This window comes from Pseudopipra pipra, chromosome 2, assembly GCF_036250125.1.
Source record: "Pseudopipra pipra isolate bDixPip1 chromosome 2, bDixPip1.hap1, whole genome shotgun sequence".
Classification (NCBI taxonomy): Eukaryota; Metazoa; Chordata; class Aves; order Passeriformes; family Pipridae; genus Pseudopipra; species Pseudopipra pipra.
The window spans coordinates 22,882,915-22,906,760 of NC_087550.1; the positions used below are offsets into that span (position 1 = coordinate 22,882,915).

General features: G+C 47.3%; 1 protein-coding gene across 1 annotated transcript; it reads right to left on the bottom strand.

Annotated features, from left to right (window-relative positions):
- Nucleotides 1-2,829: 2,829 nt before the first annotated feature.
- On the bottom strand, nt 2,830-17,479 carry DRD3 (dopamine receptor D3). Its single transcript, XM_064644388.1, has 7 exons — nt 17,278-17,479; nt 14,655-14,946; nt 9,510-9,622; nt 8,161-8,303; nt 6,915-7,111; nt 5,713-6,058; nt 2,830-4,863 (listed from the first exon to the last, which is right to left on the bottom strand). Exons 2-7 carry the CDS (start codon nt 14,934-14,936, stop codon nt 4,667-4,669), a joined length of 1,278 nt encoding a protein of 425 aa, XP_064500458.1. The 5' UTR covers nt 14,937-14,946; nt 17,278-17,479; the 3' UTR covers nt 2,830-4,666.
- Between the last annotated feature and the right edge of the window lie 6,367 nt (nt 17,480-23,846).

A 23,846-nucleotide genomic window follows, 5' to 3' on the forward strand; every position in this document is an offset into this window, starting at 1 on the left:
CTGGTCGAAGAAAGAATTGATGTGCCCATTCTTTTGGGGAGATGAGACACCTCACAGCCAGGAGTGTTTGCAGGTTGAAGGCTGCCAGACTGTGTCATCACTTCACGAACAAACCATCACACACTTGGCTGAAACTAATCAGACTGCTACCCATGTCCTCTGGGTTGTCCACAATTCCTATTTGTAGTTTTTTAAGTCACCATATCAGCAGCCTGCAGTCTGTTGATCCTTCCTTGAAATGCTGACATTGATTAGACATTCTTCAGAAAACATCACACCAGTAACATCAATAAGCTTCAGCCAATCTCTGTCTTGCATAAGGCTGCCCCTTCCAGAGGAGCTGCTAACCTGAGACGGTTGTGCTGGCCCCAGCTGTGGACAGAGGATCCCAGGTCACTTCAATCCCCCTCAGAGAGGCAGACTCCAGGTGTACCCCCCCACTCTCTCCCCAGGGGGGAAGCTGCTTGCTCCACAGTAGGGTCCAGCTGAGTATCTGGCCTGCCCATCTCCTAAGGAGTCTAGGGATGATCACCTGGGGAAGGAGATTTTCCACAAGGCTTTGCTTTGCCTTTGTTCTAGGCTGACAAATGTGGATTTTAATGTCTAGGTGCAGCCAGAATTGCTGAAACAACATGTTCAACAGCTGCTGGAAGGTACACTGGAGCATATTAGTTGAGCAGTGTCACCTGCAGAGCATTGGGCTGGGCTAGCAGGTGAAACCCACCTCCTCTATAATTTCCTTGCCTTCCCAGTAGTCAGCTTTCTCTTGTGGAAGATTGTTTTTTCTGCCCCATGGGCCTTTGTGCTTTCCTGCTTAAAGACTCCTGCATGACCCAGTGCCTGCTGCTGCCTCTGACAAGGTAGAGTGTTTTATGATTTCTTTTCTGTTTACATTTTTACAATATAAAACTCAACATAGGAACTGTTGTTTTGTAGCTCTGGATGCCTTCAGTTTGGTGCTTGGTACCATTTAAGTTTTTAGTAACTTGGGTAACTGGTGGTTTTGCTGCTAGACCTGAGGTTTAACATGTGCAAGGTGTGGCACACCTATCACAGATGTACCCCTGGGGAGCCCCAGGTGTGTGTGTGGAGAAGCAAGCTGTGGGGATATATGGGCTCAATGGCTCCTTTGTCTCTGCTCCTGCAGCTCAGTCAGAGCCTATAGCTCTGTGGACTGGGACACTCTGCTTGGAGAAGGCGGATGCAGGGGATAAATGGTGTTTTTCAGTCCATTTCTCAGGCGTGCTGTAAATGCGTCTAGACAGGCAGTACTTGGATGGTTGCCTTGTACCTTGTAGGGGGGGCTGCTCTTCCCAGTGGATTTTGCCAGATCTCCTTCATCTCCAAAGGGTCTTAACTCTCCTTAGCTACAGTAGAGATGCTTCCTGGCTGTTCTGTCTGCTGGCTCGTTTACAAATAGCATTGAGCACAGGGGACCTGAGGTATTCTGTTCCAGCTGCGTGGGGAAGGTGAGCAGACACTGAAGGACCCCTTGCTACACCTGCACATCTGCCCAGCTGTGCCGTCAGAGCAGGTCTCCTGACATTGGGAATTATTTACAGCCTGCGGCTGTCTCTGAGTTCCCTCTTCCTCTTTGCAGGGGAGGAGGTTTCTGCATTCCCCAAAGGCTCTTCTAATGCGATTATCATGAATGAAACCCTGGAGAACGCCTGTGGTTCTCCAGCAGAGTGCAGAGTCACGGCTCACCTCTCCTCTTCCAGCCAGTCATGGAGCCAGGGGAGACAAAACAGAAAAGAGGAAAATGTTGTAGAAAATTAAGGTTAGGAGGGGAGGCACTGAGGAAGAGGAAAATGCAGATTGTTCTACTGTAAATAATGAATGGGGATGTGTGAAACACAGGTCTTGGGGGGTCCTCAGCAGTCCCTCTGGCTTGCTGGAGAGGGCAAAGGGGCACCAGCTGGTTGCACCTTGGAATGCTTTGATTCCTTGGACTTTTCTGTGGGGTCACCTATAGCAGCACTTGAGGGAGCAGGAGAGGTTGTTTTGTTTTGGAGTTGAGTTTTTTTTAATCGTGTAAAGGGGTTTGTGGTGCCTTTTTTTTTTTTTTTTTTTTTGGTCCATGGCAGGTTATAGTTCAAGAGGTTGCAGTCAGTTTTGCGATCTGAAAGTTCAAATCATAATTATTAAAGGAAGGACCATAATGTTTAGATATAGAACTTTCCCCTTCCTTTATAGCTGTGTGGATACAAAAATACTGCTTAGTTTTCTGCCATACCTCCTGTTCTTACCTCTATTTAGAATCACCTTGGGGATCACTGCTTGAAGAACAGGTTCAAATTCAAGTAAAATCAAACTAAACATGACCCCTGAAGGATGCTAGGCCAGAGTTTGAAATGGACCTACTCATCCTTTAAAAGATCTTTCTTCTCGTTTCCTCCTTTCTGACAACTGTATGTATAAAGCACCTGAAACTGGTCTCTGGTGATCTCTGTTACGAAGCGTCCAAATGAGAATTACTTGAGCGGCAATCTGTCCACGGGTTGATTCATTCAGCTGATACCTCCAACATCCTGTGTGCTGAGTGCCTCCCCTGCTGTCCGGCGTCTTTGAGCAGATGGAGTAGCACTACTGCATGCCTGCCTGGCATAGCTGGCAAACTAATTGAACTTATTTTCAGAATTCATCTGCTGGAAGTGCTTACAGCAGCCCTCGATTTCTTTCCTAGTCGCAAGTAATGCACAAGTAATAATAAAGACCTCTCGTGGGTGTCCAGGTGGATGATAATTTTTTACAAGCAAAGTGTTATGAGGGCTACAGGTGAGAAAAGGCTTATGGAAGGGGGTATGTTCACCACAAAGGTACCAACACTTCCAATAACACTTGTGTTTTATTGGATTAATGCAGTTACAGTGCAGTATGGAGGGCACCTCCCCACACAAATGACACATGCTGTCCACAAGATCCTCCTCCCAAAAGCCAGACAAACCAAAGGAACAGCTAGAGCTCTGCTATGTGCTCCAGAGGCAGAGGACAATGGCTTTGGCTCTATATTAGGAAATAGAGGAAGCCCTTCCCAGATGGAGAAGCTGTGGCATTGACACAGGCAGGGACAGCACAGAGTTGTGCCCAAAGCTGTCAAAGGAGCATGGCTAACAGCACAGCTAAGCCTAGTCTTGGGAGTGCGAGCTGAAGCCTTGATCCAGTAGAGCAAGGGGGGAAAATGAGAGAAGTGTGTTGAGGCTGTCTGTCTCACGTCAGGTTTGCCTATACAGGGAGAAGAGCATTAAAGTGCCCTGACATGAGACCAGCTTACATGGTATGTCAGGGCTCATCTGGTGTTTTCATCCAGGAACTACTGGAGATGGCTTTGTAAAATGGTGTTCGGAAAGGAGACCATGGCAGGGCTGTATTTGTCCAGCTCCTGGATGCTGGCATATACAGATGCCATATGTGATGACAAGAACATTAGCAAGGGGAGCCAGGGAGAGTCCTCGGGTTGATCCCGAGGCACATGTCCGTTCTTACTGGGAGGGATGTTATGACACAGCTCTCCCCTAGGTGTGGGCTGTAATCAGATTTATTTCAGCAGTCAGGTGCTACAAACCCTTAATCTAGCAATGCTCCTGTTGAGGAGAGGAGCACAAGTGAAGATTGGTTCCAAAGAGACCATGAACAAGTTTTGAGATGAGGTGCATGCAACCCATCCCAGCTGAAAAAACAGGTTTGAATCTACTGCAGGCATGACTGGAGCTATGATAGGCCTTGTTCACTTAGTGGCTCAGTAGATCACTGGGGTGTGTGGTAGTTAAGTAGCAGCCAATCTATCTGGTCTTTGGGTCAGGTAGAGAGAGGACAGTGGGATAATGTTGTACTGCTCAGGTGATCTGACCTACCAGTGGGATGGCAGCCACCTCTCCATCTTGCAAGGAGCAATAAAATACAAGCTGGCAGCACAAAGGAAGATTTCATTTGCAACTAGGTTGATTTTCTCAAGCACTTTGACCCAGTTTTACATGCAAACCTTTTGACTGAAACAACAGGAAAGTTGTCAATTCTCCATTGATGCTCCTTTTCCAAATTTCCTTGTCCAGATTTTGCTCTTGGCTCCTGATCAAAGGGATCAGGATCCTTATCAAAGAGGTCATGTTCTGCCCTCTTACTAGGACTGCTAGGCATGAGCTGGGTGCCTTTTGCAGGTTGAGGCTCCAGCTGTGGGAGGACAAATGTGTATTTAGCATGTAGGCAACAGAGATGAGAGATGCCATCTGCATTTGGGTCCTGCGTGCTCTGTGAGCCTGGCAGCTCCCAGGAGCAGTGCACTGTTGTGGCTGATCTACTGCTGCACACCCAGGTCTGCCTTTCAGCACCACTGTACCTGCTGAGGGACTCACTGGCTTACTACTTTTTCTTATTCCCCTTCCTCCCTCCCCAGAAATGGGAAGAACTTGTGCTCTCTTAAGCAGGAGCGCCGAGGTTGGTGTGGGAATCCAGCCGTGCAGGTGAGGCATATTCCTGCTCTTCACTCTGGTGCAGAAGGTGCCTGGATGTCAAAAATGACCATGTCACACTGATCACCACTGCTCACAGCCAAGGGGAGCACATCCCTTTCCACTGTGTGTAAAGCAGAGGGAGGAAAGGGCCCTGTGCCTTGTCCTTGGCCCAGGAGTCTGCTCCAAACCCGTGCAGCCCGGTGCCAGCCCTGCAGTCAGCAGCACAGGATCTTGAGGAAGGCTTTGCGGAAGTCAGTGTTGAAGGTTGTGTAGATGATGGGGTTGAGGGCACTGTTGACGTAGCCAAGCCAAGTGCTGGCACTGTAAAGCCTTGGAGGCACATGGCAGGATGGGCAGTGGGCATTGAGGATGTGAATCAAGAAGAAGGGCAGCCAGCAAACTATGAATGTGCCTGGGTTTAGAGAGAGGAAGAAAACAATCATGAGTTCAGGGGAGTAACTACTTGGAAAAGGGCCTGCACTTGTGCCCTCTCCCTCCATCCCCTTACTATTTCCATGCATGTGTCTGTATTTCACAAACACTGAAGGCAACATTTATTCCTGCCACAGAGGGACTTGGCAAAAGCTTGGGCTCTTGGGACCAGCTTTGTGAGTGGATGGATGGGGCTTCAGAAGTGGCCTGGTGAGAGACAAAAGCAAGTGGCCACCACTTTGAGGAAAAGACTGATGCCTCAGCTGCTTTAATCAGTTACAATTAGGGCTGAGTTGTTTCCCTGCTACTACTGAGTTAATGAGGGGAAACAGTGAGTCTGGTGACCACAGAAGGTGACTGGGGCACCAGTCTGCTGGCTTCTCTATCCAACTGTATGAATTGGTTCCTCTGCAGCTCCTTGCCTCAGTTTCCACTCCTGGAACTGAGCCCAAGAGCTTCTGCATGTATGGAAATGTAGGATTGTTCCAGCTTCATAATTGCAAAATAAAGGAAAAGGAAAAGCAAAAGCAAAGGTCTTGGCTGTTGCTCCCTCTAGCAGAGCTTGTTGGCCACTGATTTAAAACACAAGGCTAACAAAACATGGCAAATAATACACTAACATACTTGGCTTTCAACATCTGGGAGCAGTGCTCTAGATCCCTAGATGTCCCACCACTCTCTCTCCTGAGTTTGTGGAGCAGTGACAGCTGAAGCCCGGGCCTGGCTTGCATATTTTTAAATCTCAGTACTGTATTAGGAGCTTCTGTGCTCCAGGAAGTCCCAAGCCATCACCCTTTGCATGCCACTAGACAGAGTGGCTCTCACTCACCCAGGACAATCGCTAGCATCTGTGTAGCCTTTCTCTCCCGGAGCTGGATCAGTCGGGGCTGCTGCTGTGCCAGCTTCAAAGAGCTGATGGTTTTGCCATTGCTGAGCCTCTGTACCTCCACTCCTGGTTTTGTACACGTTCTCCTCTCTTCCTGCCTGCTGTTTTGTGTAGTTCCTGGAGTCTTGGTGAGGGATGCCTCATGGCAGAAGCTCCGGTACCGCTGCAGGCTGAAGACAGTCAGCAACTTCTTTTTGGTAGACATCTCCTGGCCTGTGCATTTGAGTGGGAGACAGGGGGGAAAGGTGCCTTGGCATCCATTTGGCAAAGCTTTTCTCTCCATGTGTTCCTGCAAAAGAGGATGCCACAGAGGAACTGGAAACCATCCAAACTGTTCAATGGGACAAAGGATGATGAAGAAAGTTGTAAGAGTCATCCTTAGCCCCACCTGTCTCTTAGGTTTGCACTATATCCTCTGGACTGACCTGAGGGGTGAACCAGCACTGCCTCCATCCCACCAAGGAGAAACATAAAAGCAATAAGAGCAGAAACACCTGCTTGCTGACCTTTCATCTGTATTTTTGTGTTGGGCCTGCTCCCCTCAATATCCCCACCCTTTTAATGTAGCTCCACTGTGTGAAAATGGGTAAAAGGAGTGGATATGTGTGACCAGCAATTCCTTTCAAACTGTTGTGCTGGTTCCCATGGTTGCAGATATTTCATCTAGAAAGGTCAGTGTAACAAATGCTCCATGCACCGTGAGCATCTTGACCTCTTAGGTCTGTCAGATGAAGAGGGTTTTCTGTTTTAATAATGTAGGTTAAAGCCTGTGAAGTCCTGAAAATGAAGCTTCATAGAGCGAAAATCAATAAGTGAAGACATTAAAATCAATAAATGAAGAAATTAGCCAGACTTATGCATAGCTGAGAAAGCCCTGCTCTGAAGAAATATTGAAGTAGGCTATGCTCTTTTCTAGTTGCCAGTTCTAGAGGGCAGATACACAAGGAGTATCCTCTTTCTAGAGGGCTGAAATGGATTTAACTGCAGCTTCTGCATCTCAAATATCATGGTGTATGAGCAAGGGATGGGATGAAAACATGTCATGCCCTTATGCTTTCTGTTCTGTGTTTTGACCCTTTGAGGAGAAGAGATGGTGCATTCCCTGTCTTTTTTGACAGCTCCTACTGCGTTCATGTGGATCTTACTTTGTGTGCATGGCACGGTTTGGTGCTGGCGCTGTGGCTGCCCTGCCGGGTGAGGGTTCTCTTCTTTTGCCTTTGTCTTAGCACGAGATAAATCCGGACATAGAGCAGCAGGGTCACCATGAAGGGGAGGTAGAAGGACACCAAAGAGGAGTAGATGATGAAACTAGGGTTGGATATGGAACAGACACTAGGATCCCCTGGGGAGGAGAAGAGAGAAAGAGAGAGAGAGAGAGAGGAGTGGCCGAGCTGCTTCAGTTTAGTACAAGGAAGCTCTAATGTGTTGGCAAAACGAGTCAAAAGGTAGGACAAAGGCAGTCTAAGGACTGCAGATTATGCTGTGGCTTACCCACTCACCTAACTGATACTTAAAATTAATTCTACATAGGGCCATCTAGCATTATTAGCCAGCATGCATCTGCCTGTTTTTCTGGCCAACAGCTCTGTTATCTTTTCTCATGTCTATTCCCATCCTTTCTCCGAGGATCCTATCTCCTTTTATCTTTTCTCCTATTTCTTTGACAGCCTCTGAGCTGTTTAGAAGCAGAGATGTGCCTTCACCCCCACCTGTCTGGACTCAGCATTTCCCACTCTCATCCCCTTCTTGCCTCAAGCACTGCAGAGAAGATGGATGGGGAGCAGAGGACTTCTGCCCGTGGCTCAGTGGGAAGGAAGGTTCCGCTGCTCCTCTGCCTCTAGGGAGAACAGGTTCTAGCCCTATCTGAGGGAAAGGAAAAAGACCAACCTGTTTCCAAGGTGGAGGCTAAATTGTTTGCTCTCCTCAAGGGATTAATTGAGGAAGCAGACAGCCAGTTGGATGGGAAGGTTTCTCACAAGCAGTGCTAATATGCAACCCTTGCTGTTTAGAGATGTGTCCTGTATCAAATTGTGTGTCTGGACCTGTTGATATCGGCAAGGTGTGTGTTGTATGTGCTGCACGTTTGGAGATTTGCTCTGTGTGCTCAAAGTGATTGTTTAATGGGAATCTGTAGACCTGGACACCTTGATGGGCATTGATTTGGCAGCAGAGCAGGTAGGTCTGCCCTCAGAGCAATAGTCAGTGTCTGTCTGAGCAAATGGCAAATTTATGGACAAGAGCACATGGAGATTTTTCTCACCCTTCATAGTGTGCTTACAGTTCCTTAAAATTTCCTGTAACTTGGCAAGTCTGCAGGACCCCCATTATATGACCTGGCCATACACAGTTTCCAACCCCTCCCTGCATGCTGTTGTCCAGGACATCACCTACCTGTAGTATTGAAGCCAAAGAGGAGAGGACATGACACTGCAAATGCCAGCATCCAGACTACCACGATCATGAGAGACACCCTCCTGCAGGAGCTCTGCCCAGTGCTGTACTGGTATTGAACTGGTTTCACCACTGCGGTGTATCTGCAGACCAAACCAGCTCCAGGAAGAGGAGGGGTAAGAATGGAGGGTGGAAAAGGACCAGGTTTTTATGAGGAGAAATGAAAGCAACACAGGGAACATGACAGTGAAAGTGGTGAAGAAAAGGAAGAGGAAAGAACAGAAGATCAGGTGATGGAATCAGCAATTTGCAGAAATGGTAAGTGGGGCATTGCAGGGAGGAATAGAGGAAATTAGAGTTAGTTGGCAGCACTGCAGAAAAACTCTCTGCAGAACTGACGGCATGTGAAGCTACAAGGTTTGGGATACCAGATGGATCTAGAAACCCCAAGAAACCCACAACCCTCAAGCCCCTAAAGTTATATGTGCACTGCTGGGAAAGAACACTCTCTGGAGAAACCACAATCTACTAAACTCTTTGTCTCAGCTGCCTTGTCTGGTGTCAGCCTGACTGATAGACAGTGGATTGCCCACGGGCAGGTGTCCAGGACCTTCAGCTGCTAGGGTGCCCCAGGGGGTGCAGCTCAGCAAGGCTAGAATTTGGAAGTCCCAGGAGTCTCGCCTTTAGGATAGCCTAGGGGCTGCTCCTTGCAGACAGAGCCAAAATGAAATGGTGATAAAGATGCCCATGAAAGAACACTGGACCAACCCAGCACTGAGAGCTGCCTTGCATTATTACCCTTGAACCACATATTACAAAGGTACAGCATGCAGTATTTTTTCCTTCTCCCACTCCTTGGTCCTAACAGCACCACGTGTGCCAAGGTCTTGGCTCCCAACCCTCAGCATTGCTTAAAATAGGCTCAGTCTTAATATGCAGAAAACAAGAGCAAAGCTGAAGATTACAGAGCAATAATCTTCACCTCTCCCTATGTGTATGGTAGGATTTTCTTTATTAAAACTTCACGAGTGAGATCTCCAGAAGGAGAAACCCTCTTTGAGACTGAATGGGAACTGGATGTTCCTGCCTTCAAAAAGCATAAGGACGTGGTTGACTGGGGATGTCTTGTTGCTTGTGTCTCTCTGCCCTCCAGTGCAGACCTGTTCTAGTTCATGGGGGGCAGACCCACATTATTAGCAGTAGTGGCAGGAACAGACTTGCAGGGAGGTTTGTGGTCCTGAAGACACCACTGCTGTCTGTGCACACCCCAATTCCTTGTCCTTGCCACACTGGGGTACAGGGTCGACCCCCATATCCAGACTATCCCCCTGGATGTTGTTGTCTCTCACCTGTCGATGCTGATAGCACAGAGGTTTAAAATGCTGGCTGTGCACATCATTACATCCATGGTGACGAAGATATCACAACAGATACGGCTGAATGTCCACACTCCTCCGGTCACCTGCACCAGCAATCACAAAACTGTCAGCCTTGTTCTGCATCAAGTCCTGATAAGTTACCTGGAGGAGAGCACCTCCTTACATGTATCTCAACAGCTAGATAAATTCATGTCCACAGTGATGTGCAGAAGGAAACCAAGGCACCCGTGTTGTGTTCAATATAACACAACAGTAGGTCATGGAAAATAAGCCTCACCTTAATTTCACTCCTTTATTTGCTCTTGCAGAGGGCGGCAGGATGAAAAAACAGGAGCTATTCCTTCCCTCAAGGCCCAGCATAATAAATTGATTTAAATTTGATATCACTGTATATATCCCTTGATTAAGGATTATCTGAGAAAATCTAAGGGCTGAAAGTGTTTCTCAGCTGATGGAGTGCTTTCGCAGGCAGTGAGCTGGAAAAGCACTGCAAATTTTATGCATTTATGTATGAAGCAGGGACCTGAGACCGAGGCTTCTCTAAAACCTTATTTGGATTCTTATCTCAGCTAAATTTTGATTATTAGATCTGAGTGAGAACTCATAGGCTATTCAGATAAAGGGTCTTGGGTTTGCTACCATGTTGAGCTGTTGTTCTCACTGTTTTTGAGTTTTTAATCGGAACTGTGAAAGTTGTGAAAACTCAGCTGCAGCCAATCTTTGTGATGGAGAAAAGTGTTTTTTGGACCAGCCATCCAATTCTTGACATTACATTTTTGGTTGAAAATTATATCCTCCAAGTGCCCTGTGGCCCTGTTCTCCTTGGGGCTGGGATGACAGCCTGACTGAGCAAGGTGGTCTGTCTCAGCACCCACTCCTTGTAGGAGATGAACAAGGAGCAGCCTGGCCTCCACCTGCAAACAAACCCTGCACTGTGCTGAGTGGGGAAGGGGGTAGGACAGAAAGAGGGAGAAAAATCCATGCTCAGGAGAGAGCCTGGATTTTAGCCTGCAACCCCATAGATTCTGCTGTTTCAGCTGGATCCTGGGAAGCTACCAGAAACTGGTACTAGTTCCTAGTCTCTCTGCTTACATTTAGACAACATTTGGAATACTGCATCTGGTTTTGAGGCCCCAGTAGAGGAAAAACATTGATAAACAGGAGTGAGTTCAGTGAAGTCCACCAAAACAGTCCTTAGGGGCTGGAGCAGCACTTGTCCTGTGAGGACTAGCTAAGGGAACAGGACTTTTTCAGCCTGGAAAAGAGATGGCTTGGAGGGGCGGGAGGCTAACAGCCCTCTAGTGCCTAGTGGGAGGTTATTGGGAAAGTTGGAGGAAGGTTACTAAGAAGATGCAGCCAGGTTTTTCACAGCAGCGTGTGATGGGAGGACAAGAGGCAACAGGAATGATCTGGAAGAAAGGTGCAAACTGGTCATGAAGGTAACTTTGCTGACCACAAGGACAGTGAGACAGTGGAGGCAGTTGCTTAGTAAGTCTGTGCAGGATCCGTTCTTGGAGGATTTTAAGACTCACTCAAAAATACCCATCCCAGATCAGGCTGGAGAGGGTGCCACAAGTAGGCTTGGCTTCTAAGGTACTGGATCAACCCTGCAGCAAGTGTTGATGCCTAGACAGGATGCAGGTCCCTGCAGAGAGAAGGACTTGTATAAATACAGAATTCACTCTGTGAGAGTTGTTTAAGAAATAATCCTGAGAAATTTAAATGGCTTTGATAGTAGCAGCATTCCCACACATGGTACAGAAACTTGCTGGCATGAGCTTTGTCTTTAGGGTGTTCTCTGCTGGACCCAGCTGCTACATTTCAGAAGTCAGGTATTGAAACAGGCAGTCCTCCATTAGACCTTCTGACCCTGAATGAAGGCAGGGAGAGAAATGGGAATTGGCTTGCATAATGAAGAAAGGAACTGTGCTTTCCTCTCCAGTTCTCTGATACTGGTGGGACTCCTTTGTTTACTTCTTAAAAAAAGGTAAGTGAAGGAGAAAAAGCCAAACCAAACCCATTGAGCTTTTCTGCACAGTTAGGTGAGCTACAAGACAGGCAAACTGAAGACTGTCCCTCTGAAATTAGGGATTTTAATAGGTAGGTTCAGCTTCCAAAGAAACCCCCTCACTGGTTTTACTTTGGTTTTACTTTAGTCTCAGTGAGATTTGCCTGACCACCTCAAAATATATATTTAAAAAAATAAATGCAGGAAGCCTTTGCAGTAAGGGATGTTTCTGCAGTCTGAGGCAAAAAGCAATGCAGTTTCTATGGGATTGGAGTCTTAAGAATATTTCACCAAGAGTCAGTGACAGATGTTTGTACCAAAGCCAGCTGCTGCTAGACCAGCAGATGTGCAAACACTTAACTGAGGGAGTTTCCAAGGTCTTGAGCACATTAAAATGCTAAACCCAAGAATGTGAACTATTAAAACTGAAGAAGGTGCTGGTGGGAATGGCTCTGAAGTGAGCCCTCTCAGGATGATGCATTCAGATATCACCATCTGCATACTAGACTAGCTTGTGTTAAGAGGATGCTCAACAGATCAAAATGTTTGGGCTTAAAAGCCATCCTGACTTCCACCAGCCATAGCTTCTAAAATGAGGAGTAGCTCTGCTGAAGTCAGTGAAGTCGTTAATATTTACCCATGGGGTATGTGAACCAGGAATTTATTTCAGAATTTAACAATGAAGAAGAGCCTTTATATTATAGGCCTAGCTCATAATTTTTAAAATTCTATTTCTGCTCTTCCTTTTATTGCTCTGTTCCACTCATTTTTGTTACAGCAGCTAGAACTTGCTAGTGTGCATTTCTGGTTTTCATGAGCTGGCAGGGTACCTGTTCTTTATCCCTCTGGTGCCTTTTGTCCAGGAATCTCAAAGGACATCCCAGGTATTAACTGAATGAATCCTCACATCTGCCTGGGTGAGGTGGATAGTCAAATATTATTCTCTTACAGCTGATGAGAGCAAACCACAGAGAGATGAGCTGATACAATCTCTCATTACTGTTCAGTGACTGTGCAGCAGAAGTGAGAAGAGTGTCCAGATGAAATCCTGGCTCTGTCAAATGCTAAAGCTCCATATAGACTATTCAGGTCAGATTCTCACCTCATCTTTCTTGATGACCAGTCTGCTTTATCTACAAAATTGTGGTGTTATTATTTTTACCTTCCCAACTCTATAGGAAGCTTTCCAGTTTATGAATGCACAATGATATTTTTTTTAAAACTTATGCCAATCCATCACTTTCCTGAATTCTTAAAATAAACAAAAGAATCTCTGCAATTCAGATATGAATGATGATGCCACGATGAGGAGCACACGGATGGGAAAGTAGACAACCAAGTTGCATCAGGTGATGACTGGCATGTAAGGAGCAGTGCCTCTAAGCATGCTCACTGAAGGGTTTTGTATTTAGGAGAGCTTCTTCTTGGGGGTGCTCTTAGCTCCAGCAGCTGTGAAATGGCTGCTCATGGTTTTGCACAGTGGGAGAAATGAAGAGCATGCACGAGGTCAGGACTGCTGACAAGTGGTGAACTGCTGAGCTGCAGTAACTCAGCTGTCTGTCCCCCCGTTGACAATAGTCCAGTCCTTGAGCTCAAAGAGCAGTTGTAGGTCTTCCTGCTCAGGTGTGAGAGACACAGATGAGGAGACAGTGTTACTCTCACGTTCTGAACAGACTGGATCTCAGTGACAACCATCTTCTGAAACTTTTTTCCCCTTTGGAGGTAGAACTGGATGTTGCGAGAAGACTAAGAAGGATGTTCCCAGCCATGCTGCTACATGTCCTCCTGCATTTCTACAATGACTGTAAGGCATGATGGTGTCTAATGCCATCAAACTTCAGCTGGCAGGATACCCTAATGCCACTGTCTTAGAAACCTTGGTGAGCTTCAGCAGCTGTGGCAGCCAAAGCATCAGAGATCAGTAAAGAACCAGGGCAGCAGTGTTGGTATATTAGACCTACCTGTTGACCCCAGAAGATTGGTAGACACATTGCTGAACAGCATTTTTGTGCTAGAAACTTCATTAGGTGGAGATGAGGATTTTGAGGCTATAAAATATTTCTATTGCTGCTTTGTCACAGCCTTCCCAAAAGACTTCTCAGAAAGAGACAGTTCTGGTCTGCATGACTGATAAAATAACATATTTCATGGCCAGAGACAACTCTAAAAAATGGAATGTAAAGTACAATGTTCACAAGAGGCATTCATCCACCTTTAGCTTCTCCATAAATAATGGCCAGTTCTCAAACGTCTGGTTTGGCAAACGTTCGGTAGGTGAATAGATATCGTACATAGTTTTGGGGACTCAATGATTTTTTTTTTTTTGGCAATTTCCAGGCTCATAGTGTATTGAAACATGATGCCATTTCTGCTTCATCAGTAGCATCACTGATCTACAAACAGCAGCAAACATTGAAACAACTTCGACACTTTTTGGACTCTTTTTTAAATCTTAGTCTTGCTAGAGTCCTACAGCCCAGTTCTCTAGGAGACACTGCACAGCGCCAGGAGTGGTAGTTTAGGATGAGTATGGGTTCTTTCCCTGTTGTTTGGATGACTCTTATATCAGCTACTTTGATTATCCAAGCTCCACAGAAGGAAATTAGTCTTAAATGGGTCTACAAACACAACTAGGGAACAGATCTACTGCTGTGCTCACAAATCGTGACCACAGCACTGCATGGGGGCATAGGCTGCTCTGCAGATGTGCCTCAGTCCCACCCTGTCCACAGCAAGAGCAAGTGCCAAATCTTTTCTAATGCAAAGCATAATGTGATTTCATTAAAGATTCTAATGCCCTTGAGCTGATAGACTCTTCCAGTCTGACATAAAATTGGACTTTTAATAAAATTGGACTTTTAATAATATTTTTTAGTTGCAATCAAATTGCAGAATCTAATGGGATGGCTTCCCACACACACACGCACTTATTCCTTTTTTTTTGAATAATTTGATGTAACACACTCAAGCTGTACACATCCTGCAGGCCAGCTCCAGAAGTGCTCCACACAGGTTAGTCTAAATTTCGTCACTGACTTTCTTAGGAACATGATCATGCATGCAGTGGTGTGGTTAAATTCTGCTGATCTTTCCCAAGACGCACTCACCTCTAGGTACACCATCCATGGCATCACCAAAGTAGCCACCAGCAAATCTGCCACTGCCAGGCTCACCACAAGGTAGTTTGTTGTGGTTTGCAAGGTGCGTTCCCTCAGCACAGCTAAGCAAACTAGCACATTCCCAAAGATGATGGCCAAAATCAAGAGGCAGTAGCAGAGGGCATAGTAGGCATGTGAATGTGGCAGGTCAGGCTCTGTAGTGTTGTTTGCCCCACAGGGAATGGGGTTGGTGGTGTTAGGATGACTGCTGGTTCTTATGAAGACGGCCATGGGGATGCCACTGCAAAGAGAAAAGAGAGAGATGACAGAAAAGTCAGGGTTCTACAATAATTGTGGAGAACAGTACCCTCTGTGGGTGGTATATGAGTTTCATACTTCCTTTACGAATGTTACTTCAAGCCAATCATAGAGGATTTTTTTCTGCTCATATATAGGCAGAGCTTTACTTAAAGACTTGCTTGGCCTGTTCTGTTTTTCACTGAATCTAAGCCAAGAGAAGAATGGAAGATTTCACCTCCTGGGTGCACCTGAAATATGCTTCTTACCAACAAACGCAGCTGTATGGGATGTGGCAACTGTTTTGAGAGGCGCCAAAGTCACAGCACAAGCCAGCTGGGCAAGAGTGCAGTCTGAAAGGCAACAGTTTGAAATGCTGAGGAAGATCCAATGGAGTTACCCAAACTAGGGCTTTAGCCACAAGCTTGGACCTTGTATCTTTTTTTCTGGGAAGTATCCTCTCCCTTCCCTCATGAAAAAATGTCTTCAGTAACTTCACACACTTGAGTGCTCGGCATCCTGGCAGAGAGGCTGCACCTGCAATGCTCACATAGCCTCTTCATCCCTAGGTGTCCAACAGCACAAACTCCAGAATTTCTCTTTTCCTGCAGCTTGTTTCTGTCCCAGACCCTGCCTGCCTTGCCAAAGCTTGACTGTCATTGCTGCTCCCATTTCATGCATACTGTGCTCTGTGTTTTCCATGCCTTGCCAGAAGATGTGCTTCCTGTGCTGAAAAGCAAACTAACTTGAAGTTTGGGATGAAATAATGGAAGGATGCTTGCAGGGTATTCTGCGTTTCTTTTTCTTGCAATAGATTCAAGATTGTGCTCAGGAACCTACCCTTTCTTGATTTAGGAGAATAAATTTTTCCAGAAATATGAAGGCTGCTGTCCCAAGGTTGTTCTGTGACATTTAATTGCTTGTATCTGATCTTTTTTTCTTTGCTACTGCTCCCGTTGGTGAACTCGTCATCACTGTGACAGGTATGAAAGGCAAGGGCAAAACACTGCAATATCAGTGGTATAAATATTACTCTGTTTCACCTCACCCCTTGAACAGCAGCATCTGTGATGCATAGCTGCTACACAGCTACACTCCTGGAAGAGTAGCTGTGCAATACGTATAAATTGCTCCAGTCCCTTGGGATATACTCATGCTTGAAACTGGTGCCACTCTCCCCTGCTGCTTTTTAGCTGGGAGAGGACAAGGGTTGAATGAGATGGAAACTGAACTTCCCTCTGTCCTGTGGTACCCTCAGGATACCTCTTATGGCATGTGTTTTGTTTGAAAGTGCTTGTGCTCTCGTCTCTCCTTCTCTTTCTTCTGCCTGCCCCTGACAAAGAAGTTAAGCCTTCCACTGGATCACAAGGATCTCTTGTAGCATGAGCTGAGTCCAGGACTGTTTGTTCATAAAACAGTTGAGCTGCAGCCACCCCAAACGGGACTCATTTTGTTGCATCCCTTGCACCGACACAGCTCCTGCTCCGGGAATTCTGTATTGTCAGGGGCCAGGAAAGGCTGGTTCTGTAGCACTGGAAGAAACCCTACATTTAACAACTGACTGATAAGCAAAACTAAAAGAGGGAATAAACAAGACATTATGCATAATATAACCAGAAGGCTTAAGGCACCATATTACACAGTTCGTCCGTGGGTCATCTGTCCTGTCTTCCCCTTACATCCTTGAGCACTATTTCCGATTCTCACCCGGAGGCCAGTCTTCCCTACCAAGCTCCCCAGCCCTGCCCATCCCTGAACTGCTCCCCAACCCTACAGCCCTGCTCCCTCTGCACCGGGCCAGGGTGCTACCAAACCAGGCAAGTGCCAGCGTACCTGGATACCCGCATACGGGGGTAGCAGGACACCGACCACCCTAGGCAACAGGGTGGCAAGCTGAGACAGGGACAAGAGTCGCAGCCGTGGGGACGCGGAGGGAGAGAGGAAAGGGAGAAAAAAGGATGTTCCTCCCATGGGTCTCTGCCTCGGAGGGGTCCGGGTGTAGGTCCCGGCCCGGATGGCGGGTCAAAGCGCGGGATACAGAGTGCAGGGAAGGGTCTGGTGTCCGAGCATAGGGTCCAGACGCCCTTGGGTCCGTCTCCAGCTGCGGGTGCCGCTCCGCGCCCGCCGCTCCCGCACCCGCGGGGCAGCGGCAGCGACGCCGCTCCCTGTCCTGCCCCCGACCCCGGACTGCCGTGAGCCCGGCGGGGGCGAGGGAGGCTGGAGAAAACCGGGGTGGGGGGGAAGTGAGGGGCGAGAGGGAGGCAGAGGGGCTGCAGGAAAGGGGACCTCCGGCACCGGGCGAGAGGGGAGCGGGGAGGCAGCAATCAAGACTTACCCCCGGCCCGTCGGGCCGTGGCACCGCCGCCGCCCAGCGGGGCTCCGTCCCGGTCCCGGTCCCGTTGACTCCCGGCCCGACCCGTTCCCTCCTGCCGCCTTCCCGTTGCGGAGCTGCGGGGCGGGACCGGGCTGGCCACCTCCTCCCCGCCCGCCCCCTGCCCCGGGACCCCGCTCTGCCCCCAGAGATTGCCCTTCTCCCAGAGGGACCTGGCGAAACGGGTCCGGGCGAATTTTGGAGCCGGGGTGCGCAGCAGCGGTGTGCTTTGCCGAGGGGCTGGAGGCGAAGCGGGAGCTGGGAAGCCGAGGCGCCGGTGCTGCGGCGGAGCGGGGGGAGATGCCTCGCCCAGCGGATAGAAAGTTGTCGGTTAAAAAACAGTTAGTTGAAAAAAATGATCAAAGCAGAGATGGTTTTGAGAATGGGGAGATAATATATCTATCTATCTTTAAATAAACTGCCTTAAACCTGAGATGAAAGAGTGCAGGTAATCGGAAAGGAGAGTGATGTTGGGAAGTATCCTTCTCCAGGAACCACTGCCAGTAGGGACAACACGCCACATCTTCCGTGGCCAGACTACAGCTGCAACCCCTGTCTCTGAGATGTGTCTTGCCCTGAGGTCTAAGATCAAGTCTCTGAGGCACAGTTCTCCTCCGACTGTTGGCACTGGAAGAGCTCTGTGGGGATACAAATGATCCCGGTGGGCCTTTTCTCTCCCGGGGTTGTGCCCACCACCCTCCCTGGCACAGCAAGTGGGGCATGCGGTGGGTTGTCATGAGGGTGCAGGATGCTCGGCTGCAGGGCTGTGCATGCAGGAGTTGTGGCCCCAGGAGGGAGGAGGAAAAGTGCTGTTCCCCTTTATGTACCCACTGGTTAGGGTGGCTACAGGTTAACTTGTAGGTGGGCAAGCAAAAGAGAAGGTACTGTGGAGAGCAGAGTTTATCTTTAAGAATTTACTTATCTTAAGAAGTGTGCCTTGGGACTCTGGCTGCCTGGATTATCTCTGCTGACTGCAGCTATCCAAGCTAACCTCTCTGTGGGTAAGGGTGGTAGGATGGAGGAGTGCTGTAGAGAACACTCATACCCATTAGGTGTGAGGGGTGTGAGAGTGCCATCTTTAGCCTGCCTGGGCATGATGGAAGTACCCATACAGGATTTGATGGGGACTAATCAGCACCAATGCCTTTAACTTTTAACTGTGACCCTAAGGCAGGTCGGTGGATGGCGCTGGATGAGTGCGATGAGTCACTGCCTAGTCCCTACGGGCAACACATTCACACGTGTCCTCGCTGGAGGATACAGCTGCTAGGCTATTGGACCAAATGACCCATGAAGGGCTCTACAGCCCCTTTGTTCCCTTGGGAGCTCCAAAATGGTGTGACATGGACTACACTTACCGTGCTTATATTATATGCATACAGTTAACCTCTGCTGTCATCCGTACTTTGCTGCTCATCTTTGGGGAAATGCATTTGCTAACTGTGCCTGGAGCAGTCAAGGAAGGGGGGAAGCCCTCCTGCCCGTGCCCAGCAGAAGGATTTTTAGCTGTGAGCTTGAAAAGGGTCCAACACACCCACACTTGTGTGGTTAAAACCTCAGGGGAAAGCACACACTGTAATGCTTGTTCTTACTGGTGAGGGCTGTGTGAGTCACGGGCTGGGTGTGAATGGCCAGTAAGCACAGCTCCTCGCAGTGGGGCTAGCAAAGAGGTGGAGGCATTTTAACTTCACTTTAGCAGTTTTTAAATGCAGTTTGTTTGTGGGCAGTTCCCAAAGGATTGTGGCCAGCAAGGTACTCACATCAGCTCTAGGATGATGGGACCACAAGGCACTACAGCAACAGCCTTTACTGCTGTTATCTGTTCAATGTAGCAGCTAACCACTGATCAATAAAGAGACATTGCCTTGCCTTCCTCTAAGATAAGTGGGGTGCAGCTGGGGGAATTCACTGCTTTAACCACAAAAGCACTGCTGTTTTGTCACATCTTTATCTTCCAGTGCTGAAACCTTCCCTTTTGCTTTGCATTTTGTGTCAGTGGATTCCCTCTCGTTAAACTTGTTTCTTGCTTTAATTATTTTTAATCTCATTTCTTAATATTACTCTGACTCCAGAAAAAAAAAAAATCATGGACTCATAAAAAATAATCATAGACTCAAAAATAATTGTAGACTGGTTTAGGTTGGAAAGGACCTTAAAGATCATCTAGTTCCAACCTGGCTTTGAGCACTTTCAGAGATGAGATATCCACAGCTTTTCTGGGCAACCTGTTTCAGTGCTTCACTGCCCTCACTGTAAAGAATTTCTTCCTAATATCTAATCTAAACATACCCTCTTTCAGTTTAAAGCCATTCCCCCTTGTCCTGTCACTATATGCCCTTGTAAAAAGTCTCTCTCTGTCTTCCTTGTAGGTCCCTTTAGGCACAAGAAGGCTTCTCTAACGTGTTCCTGAAACCTTCTCTTGTCCAAACATAATCTAGTTGGAAATGTTGCTGCTCTATTGAAGCTCATTCTCCTCAGTGCTCCCTCCCCACCTTCTTCCTGGGATGGCTCCCTTCATGACTCCTTATTTTCCTGAGACTGGAATCCCTTTGGGGTAAGGACTTAATGACTTTTTTGTGTTTGCTCTGCAGCAGAGGTCTTGTGGAGCAAAATAATAATTTGTGGGATCATTTAATTTAGAATATATTGTACCACACACAGAGGTAAGGTTGGATTAAAATTGCATAAGCAATCTTGTTGTGATATTTGCCATGATTTTTTTTAATAGTACAGCTTCTTTAATACAGTGTGCAATGTCTCTCTCATAAACTCTTTGCCTTCCTCCTACCCCAAAATCAAGCGTGTGGTATATATTTGCCCCAGTTAAACACTGGACAAGTTGCAGGCCTTGGGTGTGACAACATGGGATCACTGGAGCATGGCAGAGAAACAGGTCAGTAGTGAGAACCTCAAAATGAGAGAATGAGCCAGCAGGTTTCACTGCTCAGACTCCTGGTTCTCCAGCTCCAGCACAGGCTTTCTGCCCCATGTGCAGAAAGTTGAGAGAGACCATAGTTCTTAAACCTGGTCCATTCCCTCTGGGTCCCCTCCAGCCTATTTCTTTGCCCTCATCTCCAATGCCACCTTCTTTACTTCTTCTTTTCAGTCCTGTATGTCCACAAACTCTTTGGTAAAGATTTCAAATAACTTGGATAAATGTCAGTATTCTCTCAATTTTCTCCACCTCCTTGCCATCAGTCCCATTATTCCTCTGTACTAAGTTTTCCAGTGAGTGCTGGTGCACTCCTGTTCCCTTATGTCCCTCTCTAGTCTGTGCTTGTGTTTCTTCCTTTGGTTTCTATCCACAGTCTCAGCATCCTGTCCAGTTCCTAAACCTCTGGTAGCTTCATGCAGCCTATTTGTCCTTTACTACTTCTGCTTCCCAAGCTCCTCATTCTTCATCTTGCCCTCTCTGGCTGGGTTGCTAGTCCCCTCCACTCCTGCAGCTTAAAGGATTGTTTCCAAATGGTATTTGCTTTCACACCTCAGTTGCTGTCACTACAGCCAGTATTTGATGTGCAGTGTCTAAACTGTGCCACTCAGGTGGAATTAATCTTCCATCATTCATTTTGCAAGTAAGGATGCCCTCCTGACAGTGAGTATTGTTACAGTACTCTGCAGCCAGGGGGATTTGCAATACCTGCCTGCATAAAGCCCTAATCTGACCTCATGGCTGTCCCTGTTTGGAGCGGGATGCTGGGCTAGACACCTCCAGGGGACCCTTCCCAACCTGAGTTATCCTATGCTGCCATGAAAATAGCCTTGCCTGATGGTTTTAAAGTAAACAGAACTTTCCTGGCTGGCACAACCTGCAAACTTCAGATGAAACTCAAGTTCATACCCATACCATCTAAGCAGGATATGCCTATTTGGCCTTGATAGCTTTAAATTTTTTACAAAACTCACCTGTTTTCACAGTGGTGACCAAAAAGGAATTCAATCAGCTTCAGGATAATGTATGCATAGCACCTCGTAGAAGCAGGACAGATTCCTTGAAGAAGCTACCACAGCTCATGTCAGATAAGATTCAGAGGAGATTCAGATCCTGCCGATATTGATTCCCTTCTGCTCAGCATTTACTTTTCCTGTTTCCTCTTCTGGCAGTCTGGAAAGAGGTGGCACAAACCTGCACAGCACACAGAGATGTGAGCTTAGCCCGCAGGGAATGTTTGTCATGCAAATCACATCTGCAATGGATTTTATACAGCTAAACAACATTACTTCAAGGGTAGGTGGTAGCAAAACAAATCTTTCTCATCCACTGCTTAGGTATTAAGCTGGGACTTTCATGTCCAAGTCCTTCTTCTGTTTCACCTCAGGCATAATCTGGTGTAGATGAGCTCTCTCTAATTAGGCAGAACTGGGACTTCAGGCACTTCATCCCATGAAGCGGGCTGATTGGATAAAGCCAGCATCCTGCCAAACTCCCCTCTAAAATTACTGTTTTGATCCTGTTTTCCTTTCATTATAATTTGATCATGTTAGAACACATGTTTTGCAGTGTGCAAGTGAAAGGATGGATCCTGCCACAGTTAGTTTTCTTCTGCATCCAGTACTGGGCAATCGACGCTGCTTGTGAGGAGAGGAGATGGAGCTTTTAAAAATGAAGAGGGTGACTTCTGCAGGGAAGCCTGACAGAGGAAGGGTTGTGGAGAGGGTCAGCGGATCGCACTGCTATACCTCACCTCATGGTGTCTCCCCACAAGCTTCGTGCTACACCATGCACAGGGAGCCCAAGGGGCTCATCCGAGTGGAGCAGTTTCAGGAGACAAGAGAGGAAAAATACCTATGTGAGAAAAAGGGTATCGGTGTTCAAAAATATCATTATGCTCTTCAGGGAAACCTATTCACATTTTCATGCAAAGAAACCATGGAACAGCAGGACTGTCTTTACTCTGTCCCTCTTTTGCTCCTTGGAAAATGAACCTGTTTGGTCTGTGACAATCTCTGCTGCTGGGGCTCTCGTCATGCCCTCTCATGAGGCACAGCCTTTCAGGAGCCGGGGCAGTCAAGTCATTTATCAAAGTGGCCCTAAATCTCAGAAAGGCTGGTTATGGTTTAGCACCTGCCACAGAAATGCCTGGGGGCAGGGAGGGGATGGAGATTTTTTAACTTCCACATGGGACAACTGTGCATTACTGGAAGGGAGCAAAGCACTGCTGGAGGCAAGACTGGTTGTGGGGACAGTTGTTCAATTTGAACAGGAGGAGAGGTTCTATGTGCCAAACCAAATGCTAAAGCTACATTCTCTTCTCAAGACAATACTTCTCCCATTCCTCCCCATCGCCTCAGCCTGAGAAACCTCAGCAAACAGGATACCTTCTTAGAAATGTCTGCTGTGGCATCAGCTCTTTCTGTGATGCCTGTGCCCCTCTTCTTCCCTCACACCTCCTCCATCCTGAGAGGCTGTTGGGGTCTTGGCATCATCAGTAATAGTACTGATGCATTATATCCTATACCTGGGATTCCTGCTCCAATCTGGCTGTCTGGTGCCCACAGCTCTGAGGTGTTCTCACTGCTGGTCAGAGTAATAAGCTCATCTCACAGCTATCAGACATTTTTAATCCTGTTTTCCTGTTCAAGGTAAGAGACTGCATGCACACACAATGTTTTCACTAGGCAGTGGCTCTGGATGCCTCTCCTTTCCAGACTGTGGTATGACTGTGTGGCAAAAATCCATATCACTAGAGAGGATGCTCACTGGGGAGATATCATGCTTCCTAAATAGACTTGGACAGTCCTAATTGCCTCTTACTGAGATAGCCATACCAAACTGTCATGCAGGAGTGTTGCCTCTGCTAAATTTTGACTTTCTAGCCCTGAGGCATGACCCACGAGTAGAGCAAGAATGTTCCAGGACACTTAGTTTCTACTTCAGGAAAGACAACAGAAGATCTCATTTCTACTTTTTTTTCAGAAATTTGTTGTTCCAGGAGCAATGGGAGGAGTAGGGTCTGCCCTCCCATGAGTTTGAGACCCCTGCCTTCCTCCCACCGCTGTAATACTGTTTGTTCTTCTTTGCTCCCTGGCTGAGTAGGAGAGTTCTCCAAGCAAGAACAGCAGCACATCAGCGAGAGCACACAGCAGTGGAGCCTGGGCTGCTGCCTTTTTCCTCCTCATGCTGCTAGTTTGCATGGGGCTTGGAATAATGACATCCTCTTTAGGCTTGCTCCTACTCCCCCGTCAGACTTGGGTCACTGCTGCTGTGTGCTGTATGCTGCTGTATGACTGAGATGGTGTGATTGCACGAGTCATGTTTTCTTCAAAGAGCTATGAAGCTAAAAACATCTGAACCATTTTTACTTAAAAGCACTGGAACACTGAGCTGAGGCAAGGCCCACAAAATTATAGCCCGAACAGTGAGCCAAGAAATTAGGCTGCATTCTGGTACTCTTCATTATAGCTTTCAGAGGTACTTCAACTGCTATATAGAGACACACCATGAAATGATATCAAGTGAAAATTGCTGGGGTGGATGCAGCATTTATGCATTTCCCTGGCTGTGAACTGAAATCTCTCTCTGCTTTCTGTCT